Source organism: Acanthaster planci, linkage group LG04 (genome assembly GCF_054643075.1).
Source record: "Acanthaster planci isolate LZ-2023a linkage group LG04, COTS_SCS, whole genome shotgun sequence".
Taxonomy (NCBI): Eukaryota; Metazoa; Echinodermata; class Asteroidea; order Valvatida; family Acanthasteridae; genus Acanthaster; species Acanthaster planci.
Genome location: NC_141780.1, coordinates 10,948,603 through 10,976,022, shown reverse-complemented (window position 1 = coordinate 10,976,022; position 27,420 = coordinate 10,948,603). Strand labels below are relative to the sequence as shown.

At 40.4% G+C, this 27,420-nt stretch overlaps 1 protein-coding gene across 7 annotated transcripts; it reads right to left on the bottom strand.

Moving 5' to 3' along the window:
• brpf1 (bromodomain and PHD finger containing 1) lies at positions 1 to 26,819 on the bottom strand. 7 transcript variants are annotated; one of them, XM_022243657.2, is made up of 13 exons: positions 26,409 to 26,817; positions 24,176 to 24,215; positions 21,702 to 23,315; positions 21,120 to 21,285; positions 19,245 to 19,370; positions 18,442 to 18,570; positions 18,002 to 18,190; positions 14,974 to 15,094; positions 12,568 to 12,828; positions 11,233 to 12,159; positions 9,590 to 9,696; positions 3,914 to 4,056; positions 1 to 2,147 (listed from the first exon to the last, which is right to left on the bottom strand). In XM_022243657.2, the coding sequence occupies exons 3-13, from the start codon at positions 23,207 to 23,209 to the stop codon at positions 1,940 to 1,942; spliced, it is 3,885 nt and encodes a 1,294-aa protein (XP_022099349.1). In that variant the 5' UTR covers positions 23,210 to 23,315; positions 24,176 to 24,215; positions 26,409 to 26,817; the 3' UTR covers positions 1 to 1,939. The 7 variants fall into 7 exon arrangements, with proteins under 7 accessions (XP_022099349.1, XP_022099351.1, XP_022099353.1 ...); XM_022243659.2 differs by having other exon boundaries at positions 26,414 to 26,817; XM_022243661.2 differs by lacking the exon at positions 24,176 to 24,215 and having other exon boundaries at positions 12,568 to 12,807; positions 26,409 to 26,819.
• Between the last annotated feature and the right edge of the window lie 601 nt (positions 26,820 to 27,420).

Below are 27,420 nucleotides of genomic sequence, written 5' to 3'. Positions count from 1 at the left end.
TCCTTTTTTATCCTTCACAATGAACATAAGCAAAACTTTATTCAAAATTAAAGGGCAACTTCCAATTTGTCTGTGTAGGAAACAGCACATATGGTTGCTGCCCTATTTAGACCTGAACTAAGAGATAACTACGCATAGAAAGTATGATACAACTGGACTTAATAGTGTTATATACACGTACACACTGTATACACCTTGCTCATATTCTTTGGCCTGTGTTTAAAGTCTGTTACATTAATTCACCAACCTACAGCTTTTATAATTATGTCTAGTGACAGACCATACAGAGAAAGTATTTGAAATTTCGTTAACTTTACAATTATTTGCCTTTCTAGAGTTTTAAAGCTTTTTCTGGAAAACTTGGCAAATATTTTATTCCTCTGTGGGTTCTGTACAATTTGAGACTTGCGTCTGTACACGTATGGACACTGTGAAATAATTGGTGGAAATGAACTAAGTTTGTGTTTTAAGTCATTCCATCTAATTTAACTGGATTTCTAATTTACAGGCCTGCTTGGAGCAATTCATCCAATAAAAGGTGAGGAAATATATCATCCAGCTACCAGAATTCAGACAGTTCAAACAAGAACATGAAAGTTGTAACAAGACTTTAATAATGTATTAACGATATATCATTAAATTTGACACTGAAAATGTAGTAATTAAATCATCTCAACAAATTTTACAGGACACTGTGTTCATCTCACAGATTTTCAGCTCTAAGCATTTCATCAATTCTTGTGATTTGTTCTCTGCTTTGAGATGAGTTTGAAGATGAATGCGGGCATATTCCCTTCAAAAAGCTGAAAGGCTGGCGATGAGGGCTGATCAGCTGAGCTAAGTAATGAGAGTCATATTTTCATTACAAACTCATAACAGAGATTTATATAGCATTACAAAAGAAATTTCAACAGGAAGAATCAGACATTCTGCTTAAGTTTTAATCCATCACTGAAGTTGAAATGTAAGTGAACAGGTTTTGACTTTTATCTATATCTGAGAAAGGACACTACAATTCCTGACAATATCAAAAACACCTGTTTAGTATTGGAGCCATTTGGCCACAATTCAACATCGAAAATAAACCCAATATACATGAAAATAAAAAAAAAAGCAACCACTGATTTTGATATAAATGAATGATTGTAATCACTCTAATTTACAGCTAACCTACAAATAAACACACAGAAAATTTTCCATAGTTTCAGATCAAAGAAAAAAATCTAATCAATATTTCTTTATTTCTTTCGGAAATTATTTACATACATACGTTGAATTTGAGATAATTTCCTGCATGAAGCACCTTGTCCATATATGTATTAATTAATTTCTGTGATGGCCTCCGAATCTGTTTCTGAAACATTCAGGTTTCAGCATTTCAACAGGACACACAGGTTTCTCCCTCACAACACATTTCCTAGTCTTCTTTTATTGTGCATTTCGACCTTAATACAGAGCAAGGGCTACCTTCTATAATCTTTGTAAAAAATGAACAAAATCTTTGTTAACTTCATTAAAAATTCAAACCTTCAAAATGATAAACTGTGCACATTTACCAGGATCAATTACAATGCTTTCTTTGGGACACTGGGAAAGACAGAACACACTACGAACAGAATTTAATAATTCTCCACTTTTGGAAGAGGGTAGAAAGAAAATGCTCTATAAAGCTACAACAAATGACCCTGTTTTTTCACTTTTTTTCTTTTGATGTATCTGGATTTTGAAATCCATGTTATCAAGTGTGATAAAAACCTTGCCAGGCGTCAAGTTACCAAATCACATGAAAAGACTTTCAGATTATACAACCATACAAAAACCAGTAGAGATCTGTAAATTTTTGAACCCCCATGAAAAGATAAAGCAACACTTATTAAGTTGAGGCAGTTTCCTGGAAAAAGTTACAGTGAAAATGGGGGAACACTTGACAGGGACTTTATTAGGGCCTGTCACCTATGCCATCACTGGATTCACTTGTGGACACCTCCATTACTTCTCCTGTGACCTTACAACGGTGCTTCAATGCCCGATCATAAGCTTGCTGTACTGACTTGCGCACAGCTGACTTGCGTCCCTCCAAGAGTTTGACTTGGTCCAGGCCTGAGTCTACCCCCAGCGGTTCAAGCTTGGATCTCGGAAGCCATTGCCTAGAGGAAAGGGAGCACATTTGTCTTGAACCACAGACTAAAAATCAAATGAACATTCAAAGATGTGATGTTTAACAGTGAAGGCAAAAAATGTCATTCTAAAGTTTGTTTTCTGAAACAGCACTGGTTTTGCACTTACAATCAACTGTGCTATGAAGAAAACCTAAGGAAATTCCTCTCTGTGTACTTGAATCCATGTACACGTACATGGACAGTGAGTATTGTTCCATACCATGCTTGTGTGAGCAGTGGATTCTGAGACCAATGAAATATGGATTTTTTATGCATCGATAGTGGATGGCAGTGCTCTGAACAGCCACTCAAAGAACTGTGCATACACACTCGGGTTCCTCCTGGGTTCCAGGCTCCGGGTACCTTGGGGTTTGCATGCATAGCCGGGGTGCCCGAAATCGGACAAAGGAGATGGGCAGTGTGACAAAAGAGCGTACTTGGAACAAAAGACCTAGATGCTGGGAATCGCCATCATTTTTCAGTTGGCATTAGCGGAGGTAATCCATCATTTTTTTGAAATGGTGTACCACTGTCTGTGGAATCCAGCACCTTCAGATTATAAGCGGGGACAAAAGTGCTCCAGCATGCCAGCGATGAGCAATACAGTACCACTGCACGCTAATCTGGCCGCATTTGAAAAGACACCACTACCATTCAGAAATGCACTGGGCTAATTTCGGGAACGAAGGGAATTATGCAACACCGCAAAATCTGGGCTCTCTTTACTGGGCGGCAGGCCTAGCTGCAATACTCAGGCATCAATGGAGGGTGCCTGTCCAATTAGAGTAGCACCAGACACTCATTTATGTGGGTGTAAATGAAGTGATGAATTTTTAAAGAAGACAACGGAAAATCTTGAAAATCGCCCGGAAACCGTTCTTGGTACAAAAGACCAAGCTGCTGAGAATTGCCAACATTTTTTCAGTTGTCAATAGCAGAGATCTATCGTTGTTTTGAAAGATTATACCACTGTTTGTGGCATTCAGTGAGAGTGGATTACCACTGGGGAAAAAGTGCTCCAGCACTCCAGTGATGAGCTAATCTGGCCTTTATTGAAAAGGCGCTAGCAGCACACTGTGCCAGTTTTGGGAACAAAAGGAGCTTATGTAACGCCACACAATCTTGACTCTTTTTACAAGGCCACAGGCCTGGCTGAAATACTCAGGCATCAATAGATGTTATCTGTCAGATAGAGTAGCCACCAGACAGTCACTCGATGGGGTTAAGGCATTAAGAAAAGATATCAACTTTTGAATATTTTTGGAAACCGAAGATATTGAAAATTGCCCAGTTTTGGACACTGCGTTTCCAAAGGCACCTGGCAGCAAGTGGTAAAGCTGCAAGAAAGCTATTTATAGGAAAAGTGACCATATGAATTACTTCTTGCACATAAGCCCCTGTAGTGCACACTGATGAATAAGGTCATTTTAGGTGAAAGAAGTACAATACAATTTCTGTAATAAATTATTAACCCTAACCCCATAGAATGTATGCAAATTATGAACTGGATTGGAGACTGTTAAAGTTTTGTTACCGTTACCTTGACATTTGTCACCAAAGTATAGTGAAGCCAGACATTACTTTGAAGGTACAGTTAAAGAATATGTACTGAAGTAAAATGGGAAGCTGAAGTCATAATTATATTTTCCACTGACTGAACACACTACAAAACTGTTCTCTTCAACTTTTAGAAGGCAGAGGACTGAATGTGCTGCTTTCTACCATTTTCATCATTATCATGCAGTTTGGCTTACCATGTTCTCTTGTTATCAAAGAAGAGTACCAGGTACAGATGTTCATCAATGACAGCTCGTTGGTTTAAGACTTCCATGGGAGGTACAGGGATGGGGACACCATTATGGCAGAAGCCAGACCTGGGCATCTTGGGGTTGATTATCTGTTGAATAGAATAGACAAATGACAATCAGTCTTATTAATTGCAGAGATACCCCAAAGACAGAGATGCCATTTTCAAACTGATGACTTGTCCATTATCTCATCTTGACTGGTGGCACACACCACACATAAAACTGATGGGGCATTTTTAATTTGAAAGTATGATCTTCAGCGCAGCTTTTTTAATATGGTTACTCTGACATGATCCAACACTACTCTCGCTGATCTTTTGGATAAAAGCAACCAAAAAACCTCTCCAAACAAATGCATTTTGTCAGATTCAGGGTTTAACCACTTCATGCCGGGGCATTTTTCAATGTTGATGATGCTGGGCCGGCATGACTATCATTTTTTCCGTTTTCAAAATCCTTCAAAAATTCATCATTTCATTTAACGGTCATTTATAGCCGCACCAAGTAATCTTTAGGCACTACTCTAAGTTGACAGGTGACCTTCATTGATGCCCGAGTATTTCAGCCAGGCCAGCAGCCTTGTAAACAGAGCCCACATTGTGCGGAGTTGTATAACTGTCTTTTGTTCATGAACCTAGCTTACTGCACTGCTGACCGCTTTTCAATAGGGGCCAGATTAGCGTGCAGCGCTGCGGTGGTGGAGCGCTTTTGTCCCCGGTGGTAATCCGCTCGTTCGCAATGCCTCAAACCCTGGTATACGGTTTCAAAACAAGGTTGGATTATCACCACTTTTGAGAGTGAAAAATGTCGGTAATGCCCAGCAGCCTGGTCTTTTGTTCAGAGTACGGTCTTTTGTTACAGGGCCCCGTTTCCTTTGTCCGAGTTCGGAGACCCCGGCCACCCATATAAAACGTCTCTGATCCCGGAGTCCCCGGCAGCAAGTGGTTAAACTTACTTTTAAAAAATTAGTTTGTCACTGCAGGATTCTTAAAATGGCTGGAGGTTTGAATTTATCAGCCTTAAAAATAGCCATGTGGGGTCCGTTGATGTACTGATGTTACTTGATTTTTCGATATCACTCTAAAAGCAATATCAGTCACGACTTGAAATTTTTGACCTTGATATCGTGAATGGAGTCAAAATATCAAAAGCAAGCCAGATCATTGACAATGTAAATCTCCAGTTTGAGTTCATGTGGTTGATATGTAGCAGCAAATCATGGCTCTGACTAGACTGATGCCAGATCCATATTCTTCATGGCTGCCATTACGGTCAAAGCCTGGATATCTCCAACATATTTGCCTTTTGAATTTCAAATTGGGGTGCCCCTGTATTACGTCTTCTTATCAGCTGAATGGGCACACATTTTAGTGCTGGCATTGATCTCTTTTAGTGTAATGAATGTTTATGTCCACATTAATTTTTGTGCTGATCAAGCATGCACCAACATGTACATTTAGTTAATTTTATCAATTTATCTATTGCATAAATTGGTCTTCACAAATTTCCATGACTTTTTTACAAATTTCAAAAGTTTTTCCAGGCCTGGAATTCGAGATAAAAATGGCATCATTCTTCCAGAATTTTCCATGTTTGTAGAAATTCTGCTGGAATTTGCAGCCTCCTATGCCTGGCTGGACTTTTAAACAGATGCATTTGTCTTTCTTTTTGTTTACTGTAATTACAAAATGAATTACATGTTCTTAACAATAAACATGTCAAGCTGTGTGTGGCAATTTTGTATTCATTTTGCACCATTGTGAGCACATTGCTGCCCTTCATGAACCATAACTCCATCTGGGGTCATTGATAATGATCAGGCTAGATTAAAAGCCACATTTCCAGTGCAGTTGAATGCCACTGCAAAGAGCCAGAGATTGGACTTTCAGTGTGCAAGCTACAACTAGGTGAATGGCAGCAATCAGGCAACTTGACAGATTGCAATGTTTGTGTACTGTGTGGTGTGCACACCCTATCACAGCTTAAAAGGATGAAGTGCTATGGGAGTTACAATGTTTTGCCATTTGTTTGCACTTGTCTGTGACTGTTTCGGCAGCAGTTTCTTTTGTATTGATCAAACAATACAATACCATGTGGGAGGCATGTGGCCTAGTGGTTAGGGTTTGTAGCTTCTGATCATAGGGTCAGGGGTTCGAATCCAGCTGGTGGCAGCATGTTGTGATCCTGGGCAAGTTACTTTCCCCTGTGCCTCTCTCCACCCAGGAGTAAATGGGTACCTGTGAGTGCAGATATTGTAGTTTAGCCATTTGCGCCAAAATGGCAGCACCTGGCTAGTAAACTCCCCAGGGAGCTGAGATGGTTTCAGGAATGTTCTGATGATGTGTGAGCCCAATGTGCAGGGATAATGATAATACAGCGTCTCGGAATGGTTTACTAGATAGACGGGGCTTTACAAGTGCTTGTTATTATTATTATTGTTACTATGTGGGCCTTAGAATTATGGAGTAGAGTAACTTTGAGGAAAAAAGAATTTCCAGTTAGAGAGCACGGCGAAACCCAGTCGAAAAAACACTGCCACATCCTAAAATTTCTTCAAGTTCATTCACAGAAATTGATCTCTTGCCAGTTTGTATTTTCTGTGTTCATGAATTTAATTTGAGGTTGTACTGCTTGTTCATGCTCACTTCCTGCTGCAGCTTGAGGGTTATCACTCCCCCTGATGCATCACGCATGCTTACACATAGCGAAATGCAGACATTGTTCACCAGTTTCCTGTCGTCATTGAGTAGCGTAGAGCACGAGTCAAAAATCAGTAATTTTTTTACACCGACTGTAGCAATGCTAAGAAAAATCCCCTCCCAAATCCAATAAAAAATACACCCCAAATCAGTTCGCTTGACTATTCTCGTTGGTCATGCAGCAAATGCAAAATATCTAAAGACAAAAATATCTCTCCATAACACAATTTGTGTTGGAAAGATGAGTTCACATTCTTGCAGGTACACACAAATCTACTTAATGAATGCTGTTAGCTTCATCCACATCCACGGCAATGGAAAGTCTTTAAAAAAATCCCCAGCCCGATGCTTTCAATTGCTATTTATCTCATGTACATTAAACATATATTTTTTCATATGACAGTGAAGTTTATTATTCTAGATGCATCATAATTATATTTCAGTAATAATAAACCGAGAGATCTTTTTGACATTGACATCACATTTACAACCATTATGCCATACAAAATAATATTTGTGCTTCCACTTTAATACCCGCCCAACCTTGCAAATCGCACCGACCCTAAATCTTTTTATTGAAAAAGAAAAATAACAACCACTGTTGCCGACCCTCGCGCTTATTTCAGGGGTCTGAAATTTTTCCTTTGTTTTGTTGTGTATGCCGAATTTTATATTCCACTTTTTTGCCATCAACAGGCCAGTTTTTCCTCGTTTTCTGCCTTCTGCCGATTGTTCTTTTTCCGACGATGTGACCGCCAGGCCAAACTTTCCATGCCTTCTTTCAATTTCAGACACTGAACAAGAATCTACTGTACATGTATGTGAGTGCAGTGATATGTAGCTAGCTATATGGTCTGGCTCAAAGTGCAAGCCTTTTGTGTTATATCCTTGGGCCACCCGGTTATTGTGATTGGCTGCCAATGAAACATCAATATTCATGTAGGAGTGAGAGGGACTCATTACAGCTATTTCTGTGTGAGCGGAGGTAGTGACTAACAATCTCTACTATAACTCGCGTTAGCACACACAAATTTACAACTTGAATAAGGTTAGTTCATTTTGGTTATCACTGATACAGGGTTTCAAAACTGGCACGGGGCGCACGAAGCATGGCTTTTACATGCACTATGTGCATCATTTCATACAAGCTTTCAAACATTTTTTTGACATTAACTCATTAAAATATCACTGCAACACAAATGTATAATTGATCAAAGAGGCTCAGATATGGATAGGATAATTGTCAAGATCAATCCTCAAGTTACAAATCCGCGGGAAAAAACAGTGGATGGAATACACCTTAGACAGGCATTCAACACAGTCCATGCCCGGAAAATCCAAGCGCCTGGCATGCAATGTGCATTCTTTGTAATACCAAAGAATTGAAATTTTGAAAACGTGGTCAGATCTGGTGGGAAAAGGTCCAGCTCACTCTACAAACCTTGACTTGACCATAGATATTACATTCTAGTTTTGGCTGCTTGTCATATTCAAATCAAAACCTTTCTTATATAGCCAAAAAATTTTCATGAAACATGATGAATTTTCATGAAAAAAAGGAGATACCTCCCACCTACTCTTTGTCACTTTGTTTTCATTGTAATAGGAAGCAACACTATTATCTTGTTTGCCCTTACATTCCAAGGTAAGGTTTAATTTTGTTAGGTGACTTCGAGTTACAAAGATTTTATAGTACGTCTGTGCCCACAAACTGGTAAGTTTCGCTGGCCACTTGGAAACAGGCAAGAGTTGATGTAAGCCCACAAATTTATTACCTTTCTATGGTGACACTCATTCCAACGATTCTTGCATTATTTATTCAAGCCAAGCATGGATGTCGAAAATCAGTCAGACATCAGCGACTGTGTGACTTTCTTTTGAATATGATCGTTTTTAAAATTTTACTGCTAAAGGTCAGTCTGATTTTTCTTTTATTGTTTCCAATATTTGGGTTCTAAATTCAAGTTGGGATTGTAGATTTAATTTCTAACACCTGCTATGTAACATTCACATTTTCTATCAACATAACAGTCACACATGTGTTCCTTGTATCTTTGATTTTTTGATGAAGTCTGGTGACCAATGTACAGCATTTCCTCTGATATCAGAAAAAATAAGAGACAATGTTTGAAGTTCTTTTAAATCCATCTGAAACACAATTGTATTGTTTTAACCTTCATGATTTGGACAGGAAACAGATCTATGAGAAAGACATTCCATCACAAATAGGGGAAAATGATCAATTGCTGACTATTGCTTAAGCTTGTAAAATATTCCATGCGGAAAAACTCACAAGTGCGCAGAATGGATGGCAAACGTCTGCTTCAATGAAAAAACAAACTAAAACTGCTAAAAAAAAACCACCAAAAAAAAGCTGACATTTACACTTGGTCACAGCAAACAGAAATACAGCCATTACAGTGACATCTTTATTCAGATTGCAGCAAGGCCCTTGTATTCTCCAGCCCAATCCTACTTGCAAAACCACCTAACTGCCAGAATCAAAAGCAACAGTGACTGTAAACATCAAAGCTGAACGACAATGGGCACCCTGATTTTTTTTTTTACAGTGGAATGCAGCGGATGGGATTGACTCTGGAGTTGGAATGCCAGTTATGCGTGACTCCATCCAAAGGGGTGGGACTACCCACTGTCATTTTGATCAGGATTGAAAGGCCCACCCGCCGAGGCATAGCTTAGGCTATGACCAGTCTTTTAAAGGCTTGGCCCCGTCAAAGGTTTTGCCGTGCTCCCTTAATCTGATTTTGAAATAGCAATTTACTGACAACCCTTCTGCCTTTATACAGAACTTGTCTTTAGTTTACCTTTTACCTATGCATTAATTTTCATATTTTCAAACCTTTACCTGGATACTTCTTAATTTTTTGGTAACTTCTCTCTGTGAAGTGAACAGGTAACATACCAGGGCTGGATAGGATGGGTAGCCGCGGCACTTTGCCCATACCAGGTCTAATGGGCTGAGGGGAATGTCATCTTCGTCTGAGTTCCAACTTGTGCTCCTTGTCTTACCTGTGTCAACCAAGAATGGATAATAAAAGGAGTTGAAAACTCCCATTGGATTTGTATGTAACCATGAGCAAAAGCCTTTGCAGATGCTACCTTTACGACTAGGTGAGAGCACTTTAAAAAAATACATTACTTGGGGACCAGAAATCAAGCAGTACATGTACATGGAAACAAATCCCAGTTACCATTAATCAACATCTGAGCCAAACCTTAACAAATACATGTACATGTACCATATTCAGATCATACTATCCACAGTCACAAAAACCACATTTAACACAGACACATAGCTGTCAACAGTATTAAAGTTTTGTCAATGAACATGCAGAAGGATCATTACTAATAATGTGACTTGTGAGCCTATCATCTCCAGCCAGCCCTCACTCTAGTGGGACCTGACAGCTAGCCCTCCCTCAAGGATGGCAATGGCCAATGCCTGAGTCTGTAGGCAATGCTGAGTCCATTAGACTTGATGCCCCACAGAGAGGCAGTAACTTTGCACTGAGTTGCCCTGTGGCCACCAGACCCAATAACCCAATCTGGAATGACTGTAGGGACCAAAAGTCACAATTAGAAAACTACAAACAGCCAATAGGAAGGGGACAACCTAAAGGCATCCTGTTATCATTTAATAGTCAAGCGCTAATCCCAGTACTTTCTCGTGCTGGAGGTGCATGTAAATCAACAGAGCCTGTTGCCTATCGCTTCCGTAAATATACGAATACGAATGGTGGAACAATTTCATGCAGTGGATCATTCAATCATGTGCCAGTGAAGAGCACTGCCTACTTTTGTAATCGTATAATTGTATTTACTTGTGAGCCTTTTTGGATGATGAAATAGGTATTGCAGGATGCATTTCATTACTGGAGCATCATCCGCTCCAAGCGGGAACAAAAGAGGCTGTGTCTTTAAATGAAAATTGACAGTCCTTTGGTACGAACTCACTGCACTGGCATGCAAATTTATGTGTTTTTGATGCAGAGCAAGTACACAGAATGAATTTATTCTGGAATGTATAAGTCTGAAAACTGTGTGTAAACTTTTGCATTTCTGTTTGTTCAAGTCTAGCAGGAATAAACCAAACAATAATTTGTATCTAACCGTTCAGTAGTTCAGTGTTTCAATCCAGTGAACAATACACACAATTTGCTCCGTCCCCTTTTCTTCAAAATAAAGCATTATGCATAGATTAATCATTGCCACATCGAGGAAGGTTTCACAGCTACCTTGAGGGCAAATAAGATAGGGCAACAGTAACTATTGCTTACCCACACAAAATGTACATGTACCAACACAGCATTAACACATGTAACCAGATATCAACAAACAACCAAGAAGAAACACAAGGTAACAGTCATGAATGTTAAGTCACCCTCAGAATAGTGTGCAGAAAAAATTACTGTGAAAGTTTTGATCTTTTAAGTGTGTTTTTGAAGAAATGGAAAGTGGAAAAAAGTGAAAAAAAAAGATATGAAGGACAAGAAAAACATTCAATGCTCTTTTTGGCATTGGACATTGACTTCATGACTCTGTTACCTCGTTTTTCTCTCAAGTAAGGACCCGCACCATGATGACGATGTCTGCTGGTGGTACTGGTGCTCTCGCCACAGGATGTATCACCACTGCTGTCTTCAGGGAGATTAAGTCGACCATGAGGTCTTCGATGACGGTGGCCTTCTTCCATGGTTGAAGTTGACTCAGAGATTGAGCCAGAGCTGGTAGAGCTGGTGCTGGATGTACTTTCTGAATCTGAGCTGCTTCGGGTGCGGTTATGTCCAGAACGATACGTAGTGAAGCTGTCCCCTGTTGGCTTGACACCTTCAAAACCATTGGGTAGGTTGCTTGACACACTGGACTCCAACAATCGTTTTGCTGGGCTGCAATCAGCATTGCTTGCACTCAGGCTTCGGGATCTCTTTCTGGTATGGTTCTCATTGACAACAGAAGATGTGGTAGGTAGGTTTCCCTCATACTCAGTCTCTATGTGAAGGCTTCCTTCTTGGATCCCTCGACGATTGTCTCTTGTTATATTCTCTATGTCCATGGACAGTGATCGTTTCCCCAGGCGACCACCTCTTCTGGATCCAGGACTTCCAGCAGGCTTCCCACGCCCTGCTTTCCGAAACAGTATTGAAGTTCTTCTGCCAACTCCGCCTGGGGAGGGGCTCTTGTCAGAGGAATGGGATGGACTCTTGTTGGGTGTGACTGCAGTCTCAGATGCCTCATTAGGTGAGAGTGTGGGAGCACAGTCACCGCTCCTTGGGTGAGGCTCAGACATGGAGCGAGACACCCTCTGCCTGCCTCGCCCACGCCCCCTTCCTGGAGACCTTGGTAAAGGGCGGATCACTGATGTCCTAGAAGGGGAGGACTTGCTCCTACCTACTATTTGAGCAGGTCTGGAAGGGGAAAGTTTGGGTGGTTCTGCTGAGTCATTTGGTGGTGGGCCGTCACTTCCTTCATCATCTGGAATTGTAATCAACAGAATAAAATATACACTATATTAAAAATATCAATGATTTCTTAGCTATAAGCTACTACAGAAACCCAGAGTGCCACTGACTTAAATGTATAATGTTACATTTGAAGGTATGGAAATAAGTACATTTTCTGAGTTAGTGAGAGTGTGTGCAGCATATCAGTCAGTCAGTAAGGCAACATATGAGTAACATGTTACCTTGACAAAAGATTCTGCCAAACAGACACAATCAGGAAAAGAGAAGAAAAAGAGCAGAGACAGTGGAGTGAAGGGCCAATGGAATTAGAACGCACAGATAACCAAACTTTATTTGAAACATAACATGACAAACCGAAGAACTAGTCATTTAGTTAAAAATCTTTATCCTTAATTATGAACTGGTTGTCTGGTCTTACTTGATGACCCCTCTGTGGATGATAATCGTTGCTTCTTTTCTCCAGCCTTCTTTGCTGGTGATACCGCCTTGTTGGCTTGGTTCCTTTGTTGTGCCAGCTTCCGCCGAATAACATTGATCTCTTTACGTAGCTGCTTGGCACGCTTGGTCCTTGCCGCACCATGCTTGATGGTGCAAGTCATGTCGAGTTTCTCCAAGAGTTCACGAAGTTGCTCCTCCAGGCTCATGTCTGCACGGTGGGCTGGTGACAGGGCGATATCAACTGGAGATTGAAAGTCCAATTTGTGCTTACCGATGTTACAGTCTTACACATTAGGGTGAAATTGTCACACCATTCTTTTTCATAGATTCTGTTTAATCTTGAAATTAGTGATGTACATGTGCATGTATGGAAGTACATGTACATGGAAGTACATGTAAATGTATCTTGGTTTTCAATGTGCAAAGCCCTAAACAGAATTGGATGCAGTATTTACTGTTATACAACACCTCTTGCTTGTTCTTCATCCTGGTTGGCAGAATTAAGGTTATGTGGCATGGTATTAGCATAATTGTGAACTACACACATCCATTGACCCAGTGCAAATACAAATTATGGAGTAGTGTCTGAACATGGCATTATGATAAAAAGGAAACTAACAGCATTCTTTTAACTGATGAATTGCTTGACAAACTACCCATGAGTCAATTGTCAAATTAAACAGCTCGGTCATAAAATACTGAAAACTTTCTTCTTATATGTTACACTTTGGACAGAGGTGTACCATAAAACTGCCAACATTTGGTCAACAGTGCACATCAATCCCCCCCCTTGGGCCTGTAAAGGGGTCTTATTTCCATAAGCCTTTGGCCCCACAAAATACATTTTCTGGTCCATCATCTTGTCACTCACAGTCCCCCATGGCACACTTCTGACCTCACTGCCCACTCCATGTGTGAATTCTGTATACACTGTATATCCCTCTTTAAAAACTGCAATGAATATGTTCTTTCAGAACATAATTGTGTGGTACAGGGTCTGATCAAAAGATGACAAAGTACCATGCGATAAAAGGATGTCCTAAAGATTGGCCACCACTGCAGTAGGCAAGTGTCTGCAAGGCAACCATACACTGAACATTGTAAAGCCTGGTTTCCCTATCAACGTAAGAAATGCAAAGAGCAACAGAATCAAGACGCAAACTGCAACATAGACAAATGGAAGCGTCAAATGGAGGTGTCATCGACAACACAAACAATCGCAAAGCAGCCCTCAAACAATTGGAAAAGTTGAGCCAGGTTCAAATTTGCCGACTGTCTGCGTCAAGTAGCCATAGTATCCCCACACCAACATGCATGCTGGCATGACCGGCGTGCAACGATGTCTCTCTCACTTACCGGTAGTTCTACCAATTTTACCCATATTCTCCTTAATGCTTAACAAATATTACACCCTTATGATCAACTAGGTAGCTGACTGTATGAGTAAAACAATTGTGGTTACACCATGTCCGCTGACGAACAGAGTACACTGTTCGAAATGTCGGTCCCCGGTTTTTCTCAGAACCACACGTACTCAAGAAAGAGATTGATCCATGGTCTAACCACAATCATTTTACTCATATAGTTCTTTCACCATGAAAACCTTCAAGTCTTATAAGTAGCTGACCATTAATAAAATGCATGAAACTGGAGTACAGATTTGGCATCATGAGGCAGTACAGTAGATCTAAAAGGTTATTTTCGGATGCCATTTTGTTTCAATTTGGGGTGGAATGAGGTCATGCACCTTCTCTTCCGTTTGTGTCTACATCTTCACGTCTTGCGGAGCGTCTGCATTACAAACGATCATATGGGAACCAGGCTTAAACTAGACAATAAGGCAAAATAACCACAAATCCTTTATCATGTGGTCACCATCTGTGATGCCAATTAAGCGCTCGGTGCTGGCTGCATTTTTCGTGTCGTTAACACGTTAACTGTTGATTATGAGTATACTTGAAGTCACAGGTATACCAGATTCTGCCACTATGAGGATACTCATAGGAAATGAAAGGATATTGTGATGTAAATTAAATACACTGGCATCACTTAAGAACACAAAAGATATGCGGCCGACAGTGTGGAGGACATACATCAGTAAAATGCTCATGTTCAACTACCGGTAGACACATGAAAGGTACCTGTTAACTATACGCGCATGAGTAAAATGCCCCATATGCACAACAGTCGACATTTAAATCAAAGCTTTGCAAACCTGCCCACAACTGCATGACGCTGTCCTCTTTGCCTATGATAATGGCAGATAAACTTTGGGTCATATGGACCAGTGAGAATTACCTATATGGGCTGCATCTACATCTGAAAAATATAATCTGTCCCTGTACATACACACAAAAACAAGCAGAAGTAGAAAAGCCAAGCTTACAATCATCCAACTTGAGTTCTGTTTCCTTGTAGAGAGGGGCATTTTCAGCATGGAAACCTGTCGCTGGATCATAGCCAATCTTTTCAACAATACGCTTGGCATTACGGATGACAGCTCCACCCTACAAGATCAGAAAACATAGATTATGGGGCATACAAACATTTCCACATGTACGCACTTGTTTCGGTTGTAATATTGCCATCGCTGATGTAACTATTGATTGATTGGATTCTGTACAGGATCTGTGATGACCTTAGCAGAGCATGAAAGTAGACAAAGTAAGCAGTCAGACAAAATGTCTGAACACAACCAATCCTGTTCTACCATTATGACTGGCCTTTTTGGTTGGTCATATGAAAATGTGCTTTTGCAGTGTGAATGTCAGACAATTTAAAATATACATAAATCAGAGAAACTGAAAACCTATGGGTCACATTCTGAGATACTGCAATAAGAAATTAAACTGAGAAGACGATCGAGTTCAGCATATGTAAGTACATGTACAGTACACTGTGATTGAAAGTTAACACCAAAATGGGAAACTTTTTTCACATTTTTGCTCTTTCCACGGAATTCCTTTTCATTTCACAAATTGTGAAAAAGTGTGCCAAAAGTGGAAAAATATTTTCACACCTTTTCACCCCAATTGGAAAACATTTTCACGCTTTTTCCCACAAATGGGAAAAAAAAATTTTTCACAGATTTTCCCACAAGTGGGAAAAGATTTTCACACATTTTCTCTGGTAGTGGGGAAATAATTTTGCAAGCTTTCTTCATTAAGTCGTATTTGTGCATGTACATGCAGAAATCAGGATGTTTTTGTTCTCTGTGGTTTCAAACATGCACATCTCTGAATATGGAAAGTGGAGGAAAATCAGTCTGAGAGAAAAGTTCTTCAATTCTCAGGAATATTCAGATTACTTGAGGAAGACAGCATTAAAATTTCAACGCAGTATGTTTCTCGGTTTTGAACAAAATACAATACGACAGGCGAAATCAAAGCTGGCTATGGTGGAGGTTGGAGACAAGCACTGAACACGGAACAGCTGAATTACAGTAGATTGCCGTTATAGTGCTCTCTTACATGTCTTATAAGCCTTTACATTAAATTAACCCACTTGGATGGATGCTCAACATTTGCACCGTTCATGTACATGTGTACATGTATCCACATGTTGTCATGTATGTGAATTACATTTACATGTATTGGCAGATGTATGTACCATGATTTCGGAATAAATACCTTGTATCCGGTTATCTCGACGTTTTCGTGACGGCGATCAAAAAATACTACCAAATCTCTTCAAAAACTGCCACGGGACCTCGTGCATGCCGCACCGCATTGCGAAGCACAAACTGCATCTACACCTACCACGACATCCTGACTGCTACTGCACGCCCATTCATGGACAGTCCAATCGCTGACATTTCCAATTACCATGTGACCACAGAAAGTAGCATGTCATCAGAAACCCAAGTGAAAACAGACCTGATATGTCACACTGAACACAATTGGCGAAAAGACGAGATTTGCTACATGAAGATACACGTACAATTTAAGCGGTTGATTTTATTTGTCGATCGAAAGAAACCTTTCGGTAACAAAATACTACAAGTAGTATTTCTTGTAGATTTTTTGTGTGCTAAACTACACCACGAGAATAAATAGAAAGTGGGCAAAAAACCCATCTCGCCACAGCTGAGCAAGTTAAGTTTGTTGTAATACACACATTTCATGTGTTTCGTGACTTCATGACTCGGGGACTCCTGTTTAATCACTCAACATCCAGAAAACATTTATTCGCAGACACTGACGAGTGCTTGTGGTAATCCAAGAAAACAACGCGGCTCGCCGTGGTGAGCACATCCCCGCGATCGCGCAGCATGGACCGGACGGCTCGGCCGAGGAAATCACAACTAGACTACAACACCACACTCCATGTGATGAGTTGGCCCCAACCGGCCCCAAGCGCAGCGCAGCCTGCATAATGAACTCTTCACTGCATAATAGTCGTGCGCGTGTGGCAAATGTTGAGCATTTTTGCTGCACATTTTTGTACCGTTTCACATGTCGTTCGTCCCTTTCGCATATGATTGGCTGCAAATTCGCAGGGGGGAAAAATTGTAGTGAAAATACGAAATCTTGTCGCTTTTTTCCCATTCCTTTTCGCAGCGTTAACTTTCAAATGCAACGTACTGTATATTCTTCGCCCTTGGTGTATGTACCTGTCCATGTACTATGCATTATGCACAAGAATATAGTGATCTGTATATTGCACTCAGCTCACTGCAAGCAGATTGCAACATCTTTGGCAACTTGCTGGTATCTTATCACACGTGCATTGAGCATTTGATATCAAGCATCACGTACGTTGATCATCCTGTAAAAATGTCCTTACACTCCTTATCAGGTCATGACCCTGTCAAAAGTTACAAAGTGACAGCCTTTGTTGGCTGATTTTGCCCTCTGACCTACATGTAACCTTTTGGATAAACATTATTTTGCGGCTGGTGGTCCTACATGTAAAATGTCCATTGTTCAACCGTCATTTCATGCTCTGCCTTAGCATGTGCTCATCTCACTTAAACACAAACTCAAAGAGACAAATGTCTATTTTCAACAGCCCATTTATGTCAAATGTAGTGCTTAATGACGTAAAGAATATTAACTCATATTTGTAGGCTGCTGTTCTAGTTTAACATTTCTTTGGTCTTGCAAACAATTAATTCATTTCTGGAGAGCCAAGCTACTACTGTATTATGTGAGACTAGCTGTATCATAGCTTTACGTACTGGCTTCAGACATCAGGTTCCATCAAACAAATGAAAAAGAATGGCTACAGGCCATCAAGTTCCTGCCTCCAAAATAATATAACAACAATGAAGGGATTCATTCAACAAGTCTCAAAAGAGGAACAGCAGACTATCAATAAATGTAAGTCAGTGGTGTCTGCCAAAGAGAAGTCATAACTAAATGTACATGACGCTCCGTCTCTCTCACTCGTCAAGGTAAAATTCATCAGCATACCGTGTCTCTGAGTTTGACAGCTGCCCGGTAGAATACTGTATCCTTGCTGTTGTAAGTCATGCAGTTCTTGATGACGAGGTCAAAATCTTTTTCAAACTCATCGATGGTCCTGTACTCGTGACCTGCAACCTTTGCCCTCATTGTCGAAAAGTCCATGGGATGTTTAATCACTTGAAAATAATCAGGTGCCTAAAAAATTGTTCAAGATTAAATAAGACAGATGAGAAGGTACACTGTAGATTGGGTATAGAAGGGTGGGAGTGGTTTTAAAAAGGAAGGAGGGTGGCTTTGAACTTGGTCATCTGACAACCATAACACTCCCCCCCATAAAAAGGTCATCTGAAGGAAGGAAAGAGGACACTAGTATGCACACTCTATTGAGTTTCCAAATCAGATTTGTGATAGGATAGGAAATGACACTGATGGAAATAGTTTCCTACCTCTTCCACTGAGACAGGTTCTGCAAAGATCCTGGTGGGATCTCGCTCAACAAGTTGGTCCAGTGTATTCCTGAGAAGGATGTTGAAAGGCTGCAACTGCATCTCAATAGTCATCTGATTTAACTTGATCTAAAAGTGAGGAAAACAATTATTATTAATCATTTACCACAGTATATGTAATCTCCCACACCACGATGTTGGACTTCACTTTCAAAGGGTGCAAGGCAAATAATTTTTATTTGTCAAGGTTTTGACCATGAGTAATGATCACATTCATTCAAAGGTATGAAATCTATCCAGAAAGTGTCTAGCCTGTCCACAAGAGTCACTGTACAACTGGTATATTGATTTATATACTTGACTGGAGCAACATAACAGGGGGGCATGAGGCCAAGTGGTTAGGGTCTGTGGCTTCCAATCATAGGGTTGGAGGTTCGAATCAAGCTGCTGGCAGTATGTTGTGGCCCTTGGCAAGTCACTTCACCTGTTTGCCTCTCTCCAACAAGGAGTATAAATGGGCACCAGCATTAGCTGAGGAAGCAACCTGCAATGGACTGGCATCCCGTCCAGAGGGAATAAAAATATTCTCAGTCGTTTCATGCCAAGGAAACCAGAGATAATACCACTCTGATGAGCCAAATTAGCTTGGACCAGGCTTGCTGGAGCAACATACGTGTACACACAATGTTCAACTGATGATGTACTTAAATAGTACACGGACTAAAATAATACTCAACAGCACTTACACATTGAATTACATGTATATTTACAGCGGAGGGATTACTTATTGCTCAAAGAATTACCTGTTCACGTTTGAGCTTCTCTCGTTTTCTAATGAGCTCAACAAGAAGTCTGGCTCTTTCAAGGTCATGCCGGAGTCGTTGCCAGTATTTGAGCTGCTCTTTCAACTTGTTGGCTTTCTGGTTCTCCTGCCATGTAAAGGTAGGACCAGATGGGGGATACATCAAAATATTGACAAAAATTAATGAAAAGGTGAACAGTTCAGTGAGGTTTTGCCTTGCTGAATTGGCAAACCTAATAAAACCTCCCTACATTGAAATGAACAGTTTACTTAAGTCTACAGCAAATTTATAAAGTTACTTTACATCTTCAAGAAGCACTCCCTGGGTAAAATGTTCCACTCAGGAGGTAATCATCAAATTTACTAAAATAGTCCCGAAAGATATCCATCTGCAAACCACACTTCAACCTTAAATAGATGAGTAACACTGCAGACTGACTCAGAATACTGCAGAAAATTTTTATAGCACAGATGACCATCACAAGTAACATGTATACAACATGACAAACGATAACATTTGCCCCCAGTTTCAAGAGAAAAATACTTTCTTCTTCATGCAAACCATGCACTACATCAGTGATGTGTCTGCCAGTGTAGGTGACACCTGAATATTATATTCATCCACACATACTTTTACTGATGTGTATATCAACAGGGTGCATGTTGAGACTGGTTATAGGGAAAAATGAGTAATGACAGATGCAAATCAACAGAAACTATGATAGGATAAACGGAATAATGTGGATACTAATTAGAAATAGTCTATGATTGTACTCAGTGATTATACTGTACCTCTAATGCTCATAACTATAAGCAATGCTAATACGTGTATCTAGTGTTTCGTGATCCATATTTGTTACAGCCACCATTGTCACGTAAGTCTATTTTGCATGCATACATACAGGGTACATAGTAGAACATTATGAGTGTGCAACATAGTGTTGTATTCGAGGCTCTTCACAAGTCCAGTCACAAGTCCCTTCACAAGGCCAGTCATAGGTAACAGGGTGAACCATGACAAAGGAATGCTTTTGTCACAGCTCATTTGAATAGCTTGTGAATTGGCTTAGATTTGAATGACTTGTGATGGACTTGCACTGAACTCACAGGGACTTGCGATGGACTCAAATACAACACTGGTGCAAAATAGTATGGACAAGAGTGGAAATTTGTGATTGATTTTTTAGTTGTTACGTCTTATGACTTTAATAAAAGTTGGTATGAAATCACAAATCTATTTCAGAAACAGTTTCCACTTCAAGAAAACAAGAATTTTATCAATTTGAAAAATACAGAGCAGTGTTGTAGTCAAGACCACTTAAGACATTCACAAAATCATTCAAGACCAGCACAAGACCAACACAAGATCTCCAGTATGAAGTCACAGGTTATTCATGTGAACCGCAACAAAAGTATTCCTTTGTCACTGTTCAACCTGTCACTTGTGACTGGTCTTGTCAATGGTCTTGTGATGGTCTCGACTACAACACTGAAACAGAAAAAGATTTTCTTTCAAATTATTTTTCAAGTCCAGGAAAAGTAGTGAAGTTCAAATGTATGCTATGAAATTCTTACAAAGAGAATATCTTGGTCTGATACCAATGCTTGTTTCTAGACCAATTTGAAAAGTTTATCGAAAACCATTTAAACTAATGGGAAAAAAGTCAGTAGTCCAGCACACAGAAAAGTCAGTAATTAAATGTGCGAGTAATAGTTTGAGAAAAATTTACAACTGAATATTAAACAAAATTGTCAACTTAAAAAAAGGACAGGATTAACAAGATTCCACTACACTACTTCTGATGATACAGATCTAGAACTAAACTGAAACTAACAAATTTAGTTGAGAAGGAAAGAAACTGGGGGCTACACAAACCAGTGGTACCGAGTCTTTGTTGCGTTGGGAGTGATGGTGGGCCTGCAGACGTCGCAGGAGGGGCACTCCATTCCGAGACTGACGCTTCAGAGTCCAATAACCGATCAAACGCTGCACAAATTGCTGCTTCTTCTGCAAACTGACTTTGGTTGTTATCTTGGAAATCCTAATGAAAATGACATTCAAATACATTAGAGGATCCTGTTAAATCCATTTAAATGATCCTGAACAAGGCGGTATTTTTAATACCGTTTCAGTAACATCTTTCAAAAAAGTATGGGGCATTAACATTACTTCAAATGGTTTCAACACAAAATCCAACTAATCAAGACAAGTGTCTTAAATTCAAGACCTTTCTCTCTGAGGAAATATTCCTTTTGAATGTAAAGAGCAAAATATTAAACACAGATGTTTCCTCACATGAAAATGAGTTCACACATTATTGTAAAAACTCTTGCTCATGCAGATATATAACAAAATCACATAAACCTTATAGGCTGGACTGTAATGTGATAGCGAGGTCCTTGTCACCACATTACATGTATTTGGTGTCAACCAGTATTTGGACAAACAAAAACTAACCTCTGTGGTGGGATACATGGCATTGACACAACCGGCATAGCAGCCCTTTTTTCAGCTAGAATCTTCCTTGCTTTTCTCATGTTCTTTCTTGACTGGGCCTTGGCTTTCTTGGCAGAAAGTCCCTTCCCAGCTTCATCATTCTCTATAATCTTGTCATTTAAGTTGGGCTTCTTCTCAACCTCTGGTGGTGTGTGGATGTCACAATAGGCAGTCTTTCTAATGCTAATAGAAGTGCCGTTAATGCTGGTTTCTCGGATGGGCTCCATTTTCATGAAAAGTCCTGCCTGCTGAGCACAGGTCACATGGAAAGCTGTGTAGCAGTTTGCTTTATGGCACTGAATGCAGGCGCCGACTCCACGCTGTTTGCAGATGTAACATGTGAGCTTCCATCTGGCTGCTGGTATATGGTCTATGCTGTCTATGGGTTCTAAGAATACTGTGTTGGCAAAACCCACCTCAGGGATCCAGAGAGCACACACAACATGGGCCCAGCGTCCATCGTCAGTTTGTTTGAATGCGGCACCCTTATTGGGGCACAGCGCACAATCTACTGCTCGAGATGGAGACTGCAGACAACGACGGCACAGCCACTGTCCCTCAGGAATGTATGGCACGCCATAACACTCCTGATGCACAGCTAGGTTGCACATATCACAGAATAATATAACGTTGCTGTTCTGGCACTCCCCATCATTGCAGATGCAGCAAACTGCATCTTCATCGATGAACTGATTGTTGTCTGTCTTACCGGATGTCTGACTTTGGAAGTATGACTCCTTCTCCAGTCGATCCATGAGGGTCTCAAAGATCTCTTGGGAGACAGTAGTGAGCCCATCAGTCTTGCGTTTGTCATTCATCATGTCAAGCCATGCGTAATCCTCTTCATCCATGTCATACTCAATCTCTTCGTCCAGTTCCTCCCGTGACTTCTCAATGTATCTGAAGTATGCCTGTGGACGGTCTGGTGCATCTGGAGGCTCTTCGTACCCATCCAGAATTTTGTAAGAGGCTTCAGGAAGTTTCATAGAAGAGGTGCCTCCAATATCTTTCCTTTGTTTGGTCTGGTCCAAAACCTTCCCAGCCTTGCTGAGAGGCTTCTCATTCTTTTCTTCTTCACTCGTCTCACTTTCGAACTCATCCTCAGTGAGGATGTCAATGGTCTCATGGATATCCAGCCTGTGTACAAGACCATCAATGTCTACTTCAACTAGTCGCTGCGCCTGAGCGTATGTCAGGGCTTCTCGGGTTGGGGATCGGATCACAGAGGGAGACGGGGACCGCCGGTTCTGCCGATTGGTTACCCGTCCTTTCCGCCAACTACCTCGCTTCATGGGTGAAGAGTATCCATTGCCCCCAGGTTTCTCATGGTCAAAGTTATTCAGGTGAAACTCAATTCCAGAATGGCTTCGGTATATTTTGCCACAATCTTTCACAGGGCACTCGTAGGGTGGTTTGGTTGCACGTAAATTCTCACAAAAATATTTTACGTTAAAGCCTAATGCTGGCATGGTGTATTAGAGAATGTGTGATGTAGTACAGGTACTACACAAGCAACGCAGGAACCCTGGCAAAAAGATACCAGAGATACCGTGCATGCCGTGCAGTTAACAATACCTGTAAAAAAAGGGGAGAAATTGCCATTTAGCCTCAGGTGCCTTTTGTGACCTATCACAACAAAATACAGTAAGCGTAAAGTTGCATTCCGTTCTTTCCTATTTTGATGGTTCAAAGTCAAATATTGAAATGGAGGTCAATTTGGGGGTTTTGTAATATCTGGAAAGAGTGGTCTGTCTCTTATTTGATTAATCTTTTATAGCATTATATACATGTATTCAAAACGTCATTTTTTCAACAATTTTGATGGTAGCATTATTATTTTAGATTTTATCCCTGCTCGATGTGTATTTTAACACTATAGACTCAGTGTATGCCCCCAAAGGCTTGTGAAAAAACCACAAGTGTACTCGGGTGGGACTCGAACCCACGACCTCCTGCTAAGTAGTGCAGACATCTTAACCTCTCGACCACTGAGCTTGCTGGTGTCGGCTGGCTGGTTCAAATCAGATGTAGCAGCTGGTACCGCAAACAACTATTTCAAGTCGGGCAGGGCAAAAATCGGAAATTAATTTACATCTCCCTGCCGCAACTCCATCTTTAAAATAGTTGTTCGTGGTACCTGCTGCTGCATCTGATTCGAACCAGCCAACCAACACTGGCAAGCTCGGTGGTTAAGTGGTTAAGACGTCTGTACTAGTAAGCAGAAGTCCCACCTGAGTACGCTTGTGGTTTTTTTCACAATACACGTCGGGCAGGGCCAAAAAATCCAAAATTAATTTACAACTCCCTGGTGCAAATCAATCTTTGAAATAGTAAGCATTATTCATACATGTACCTGATCACAAATGTTGAAACGATGTCAGAAACAAATACACAAAGCTGCCGAATAATGTCACATTGTCACCTTATACTTTTACCTTAAGTGTTCCATGTATGTACCATTGGAAAGCTCTCTTTCTGTTGAATTCAAAAATACGTGTACATGTACCAATATCAAAATTTTTGAAAATTCCAACTTTCAGCTCATTTTGTGGTCTTAGGCACAACAAATGTAACCCCTTGGGTGTACAAAAGACCATGGACCCCTGCACAGCAGATTACAATACAGGCAATTAACAATAGTGCACCTCCAAGAGTTTGCAATGTGTTAGCCAATCACAATGCGCGAAATTGTTGACCCTTTCAAAACGCACATTGGGTCCATAAATTTTGCGCACTGTGATGGGCCAACGCGTTGCAAAGTCTTGGGTGCGCGCTATTGTGAAATGCCCGTATTGTAAGAAACTAAGATGTACATCCTGTAATAGAAACATGCATTTTCTTCAGTAGCTTGCGGGTATCATGTTTAAAGAGGAAGTCTGAACCATGGAGGAATATGTCTGAACTAAAAGCAAAGCAAAACACAATTGACAAATAGGACAACTGTGACCTGCCTCCAGGTTCAATCATTTTCAAACCCTTAACAATGATTCTGAAAAAGATGTCTAGTGAATATTAAAAGGGCTTTAATTTCAGATATACAACAGTCTTCCTTGGAAATATGCGTGCATACATGTACATGAAGGAATACCCAACTCTCAATACTTGAAATTTGAACTTACATGTACCTGATCCCCAGCAAATGTTCAACCTTAAGTTAAAGTACAACGTCAAGCAAAACCGCTAACAAAAATCATTAAAAAAGCTGAATAGGATATGCAATAATCTCTTTTTTTTATGTTGGGTTTTGCCCTTTGAGCAAAAGTGCTGCATGCAAGGAATAGCATGAAGTTGAAGTACATGTACCAGCACATGTACCTTTCTAATCATATCCAGAAGGGTAACTTGATACAAAATTTCAAATAAGTCAAACCTTTTAATTCCTTTTATATTGAGAAAAATTATAAAGTCCCTCCATTTGGGTTTCTTTTCTAATACATGTAATGTTAGGTTCCGCTGAAGCAAAAGAGAACATTTTCTTTCCAGCGCAAACCTAATTTTCAAGGTTTGATCGGATTTAGGATTGTTATAAACGACACTAATTTTCCCTTAAAATGTTTTAACAGCCATCAGAAAGTGATAACCATAACACATCCCAAAAAGTAAAACTTAGCTGAGAAAATTCTGATGCATTTACATAGAAAACACTCAGACAAGTCTTATGGAGCAGCGCGGACATCTGGGATTCTTGCAAAATGACAGATACTGCACCGGTGAAAACAGCAACCTTGGCGACATACACACGCACCAGCCAGTCAAAGGACTGGGTTAAACAATCTTTTCTTTGATCAGTAAGTACGTGTGCACTCTTTCCCTCATTCATTTTTCCATCATACAGTTGTCATGATGTTCATTAAGCATGTTGAAAATTAAGTGAGTTTATAGTAAAGATTGCAGTAACACCATGTATTTATCTCTTCTTTGAGTATGTGTGGTTCTGAGAAGAACCAGGGAATAACTCGACGTTTAGTCATGCAGGTGGGGAATTAAGGAACCAACTAAACGATGCACATTAATTATGCTAAATCTTAATCAACCATTTAATGGAATCTGCGTGAACCACAAAACTTTTCCTTCTTCAACTCTCATATCACTCAAGACGGCAAATGAAGTATAGTAGTAAGCATAACTGTGCACATCAAAAATATCACCGAGGCCTGTCATGCACGTACTGACGTAGGCCACATGTACATGTATGTACAGTGTACATGTTTATATGTACATGCATGTATATGTTTATGTACATGTTATGTACATGTTATGTACAGTTCATGTACGACACACAATACAGGGCCTGCATGCATAGTGGACTAATGGACTCATGGCTGCACCACGTATCACATGTAATTTATCCAGAATATACCGATTGGTCTGCACGCATTCTGATTGAATGGAAGCCAGGCGCCTTCATAAATATTCATCACCAATATGGCTCAAAAATCGCAAGGTGACGGTTATGCGTGTGGAATGTGTAAACGATTCAACCACAACTTCGCAAGTGCAATTTTCGAAGGGTGATTTTGGCACGATAGCATACCATCTGTACATTGATGCAAAGTTTTTACAGAAAAGTAGGCAATAAATAAAATAAATTTGTACTTAATGTTGTAGTGGAATGAACAAATAACGGGAATCTTAATGTGCACTGCGTAGTGCGAAAGTAATACTGACCTTACCGGTGTGCGTGATCCAGCAGTCTGCTCGATACATGCGATAATGATGCATTCGCTGTAGAATATACGTAGACACTATCCAGACGGCGCACGGCGAACAAAGACGGATGAACAATGGCTTCCTACCCTAAAATCACGCTTAAACGATGAGGCGCGGCACAAAAATACACAGTATGAATCCCCTGGAATCACTAGATCAAACTAGATAAGAAAATCGGCAAATGGTTCAAGATAATTCGAGATTTAACCCAGCGAATTAATGGTATACCATCCACTAAGCACGTAATGCCCTCGCCCTAACGCGAATCAGACATTTTTTTTCAAACCCTCCTTTTAACTACTTAGGTTGCTAGAAATTACTCTGCGTGTGGCGTGTAGGGCACATCACACACATACAGACGCATAGACCGCCAGGTCCTATTCAAAACTGCAGCGGGTTTTCGTGATCTGCGTGGCGCCCGACTAAAATCAAAACTGTGGGCAAATTCACCCCTCGGTGTAGGGAATTTACGCACAGTTTAATTCCAGTCATAAAATTCTATGAAGCTATTTTTCGATTGTAAAAACCCTTCTCTTTATTTAATCTGGTCCATAGGGATTCAAAACGATGCGGTTGCAACATTTGAAAAGAATAGCCAGCAGTATACCGAAGAGCAAATAAGGTGAACGTATTTGGAAGCACATTTTACATGTACATGTAAACAAATACAAGCAATGTAATTGCGTTGCGCGTAATGCGCACTGGACGCGCTGCCATCCGTCGCTTCGCTCGTTGTTTTAAAAATCACGGTTTTACGCTCAAGACCGGCGGTCTATGCGTTTATATGCCTGTGGTGTACGTACGCCGCGCAACTTGAAAGTGCCCCCATACGTACCCGTAAGCAGAAAGTTGTGCATCACGCGTGAGCATGCAGTGCGCGCTGATATTTGCGTTTTACAGTCATGCTTTTTACCTCCGACGCATCCTTTTTCTTTTAAGAAGGAATGAATACCACATACATGTACATGGA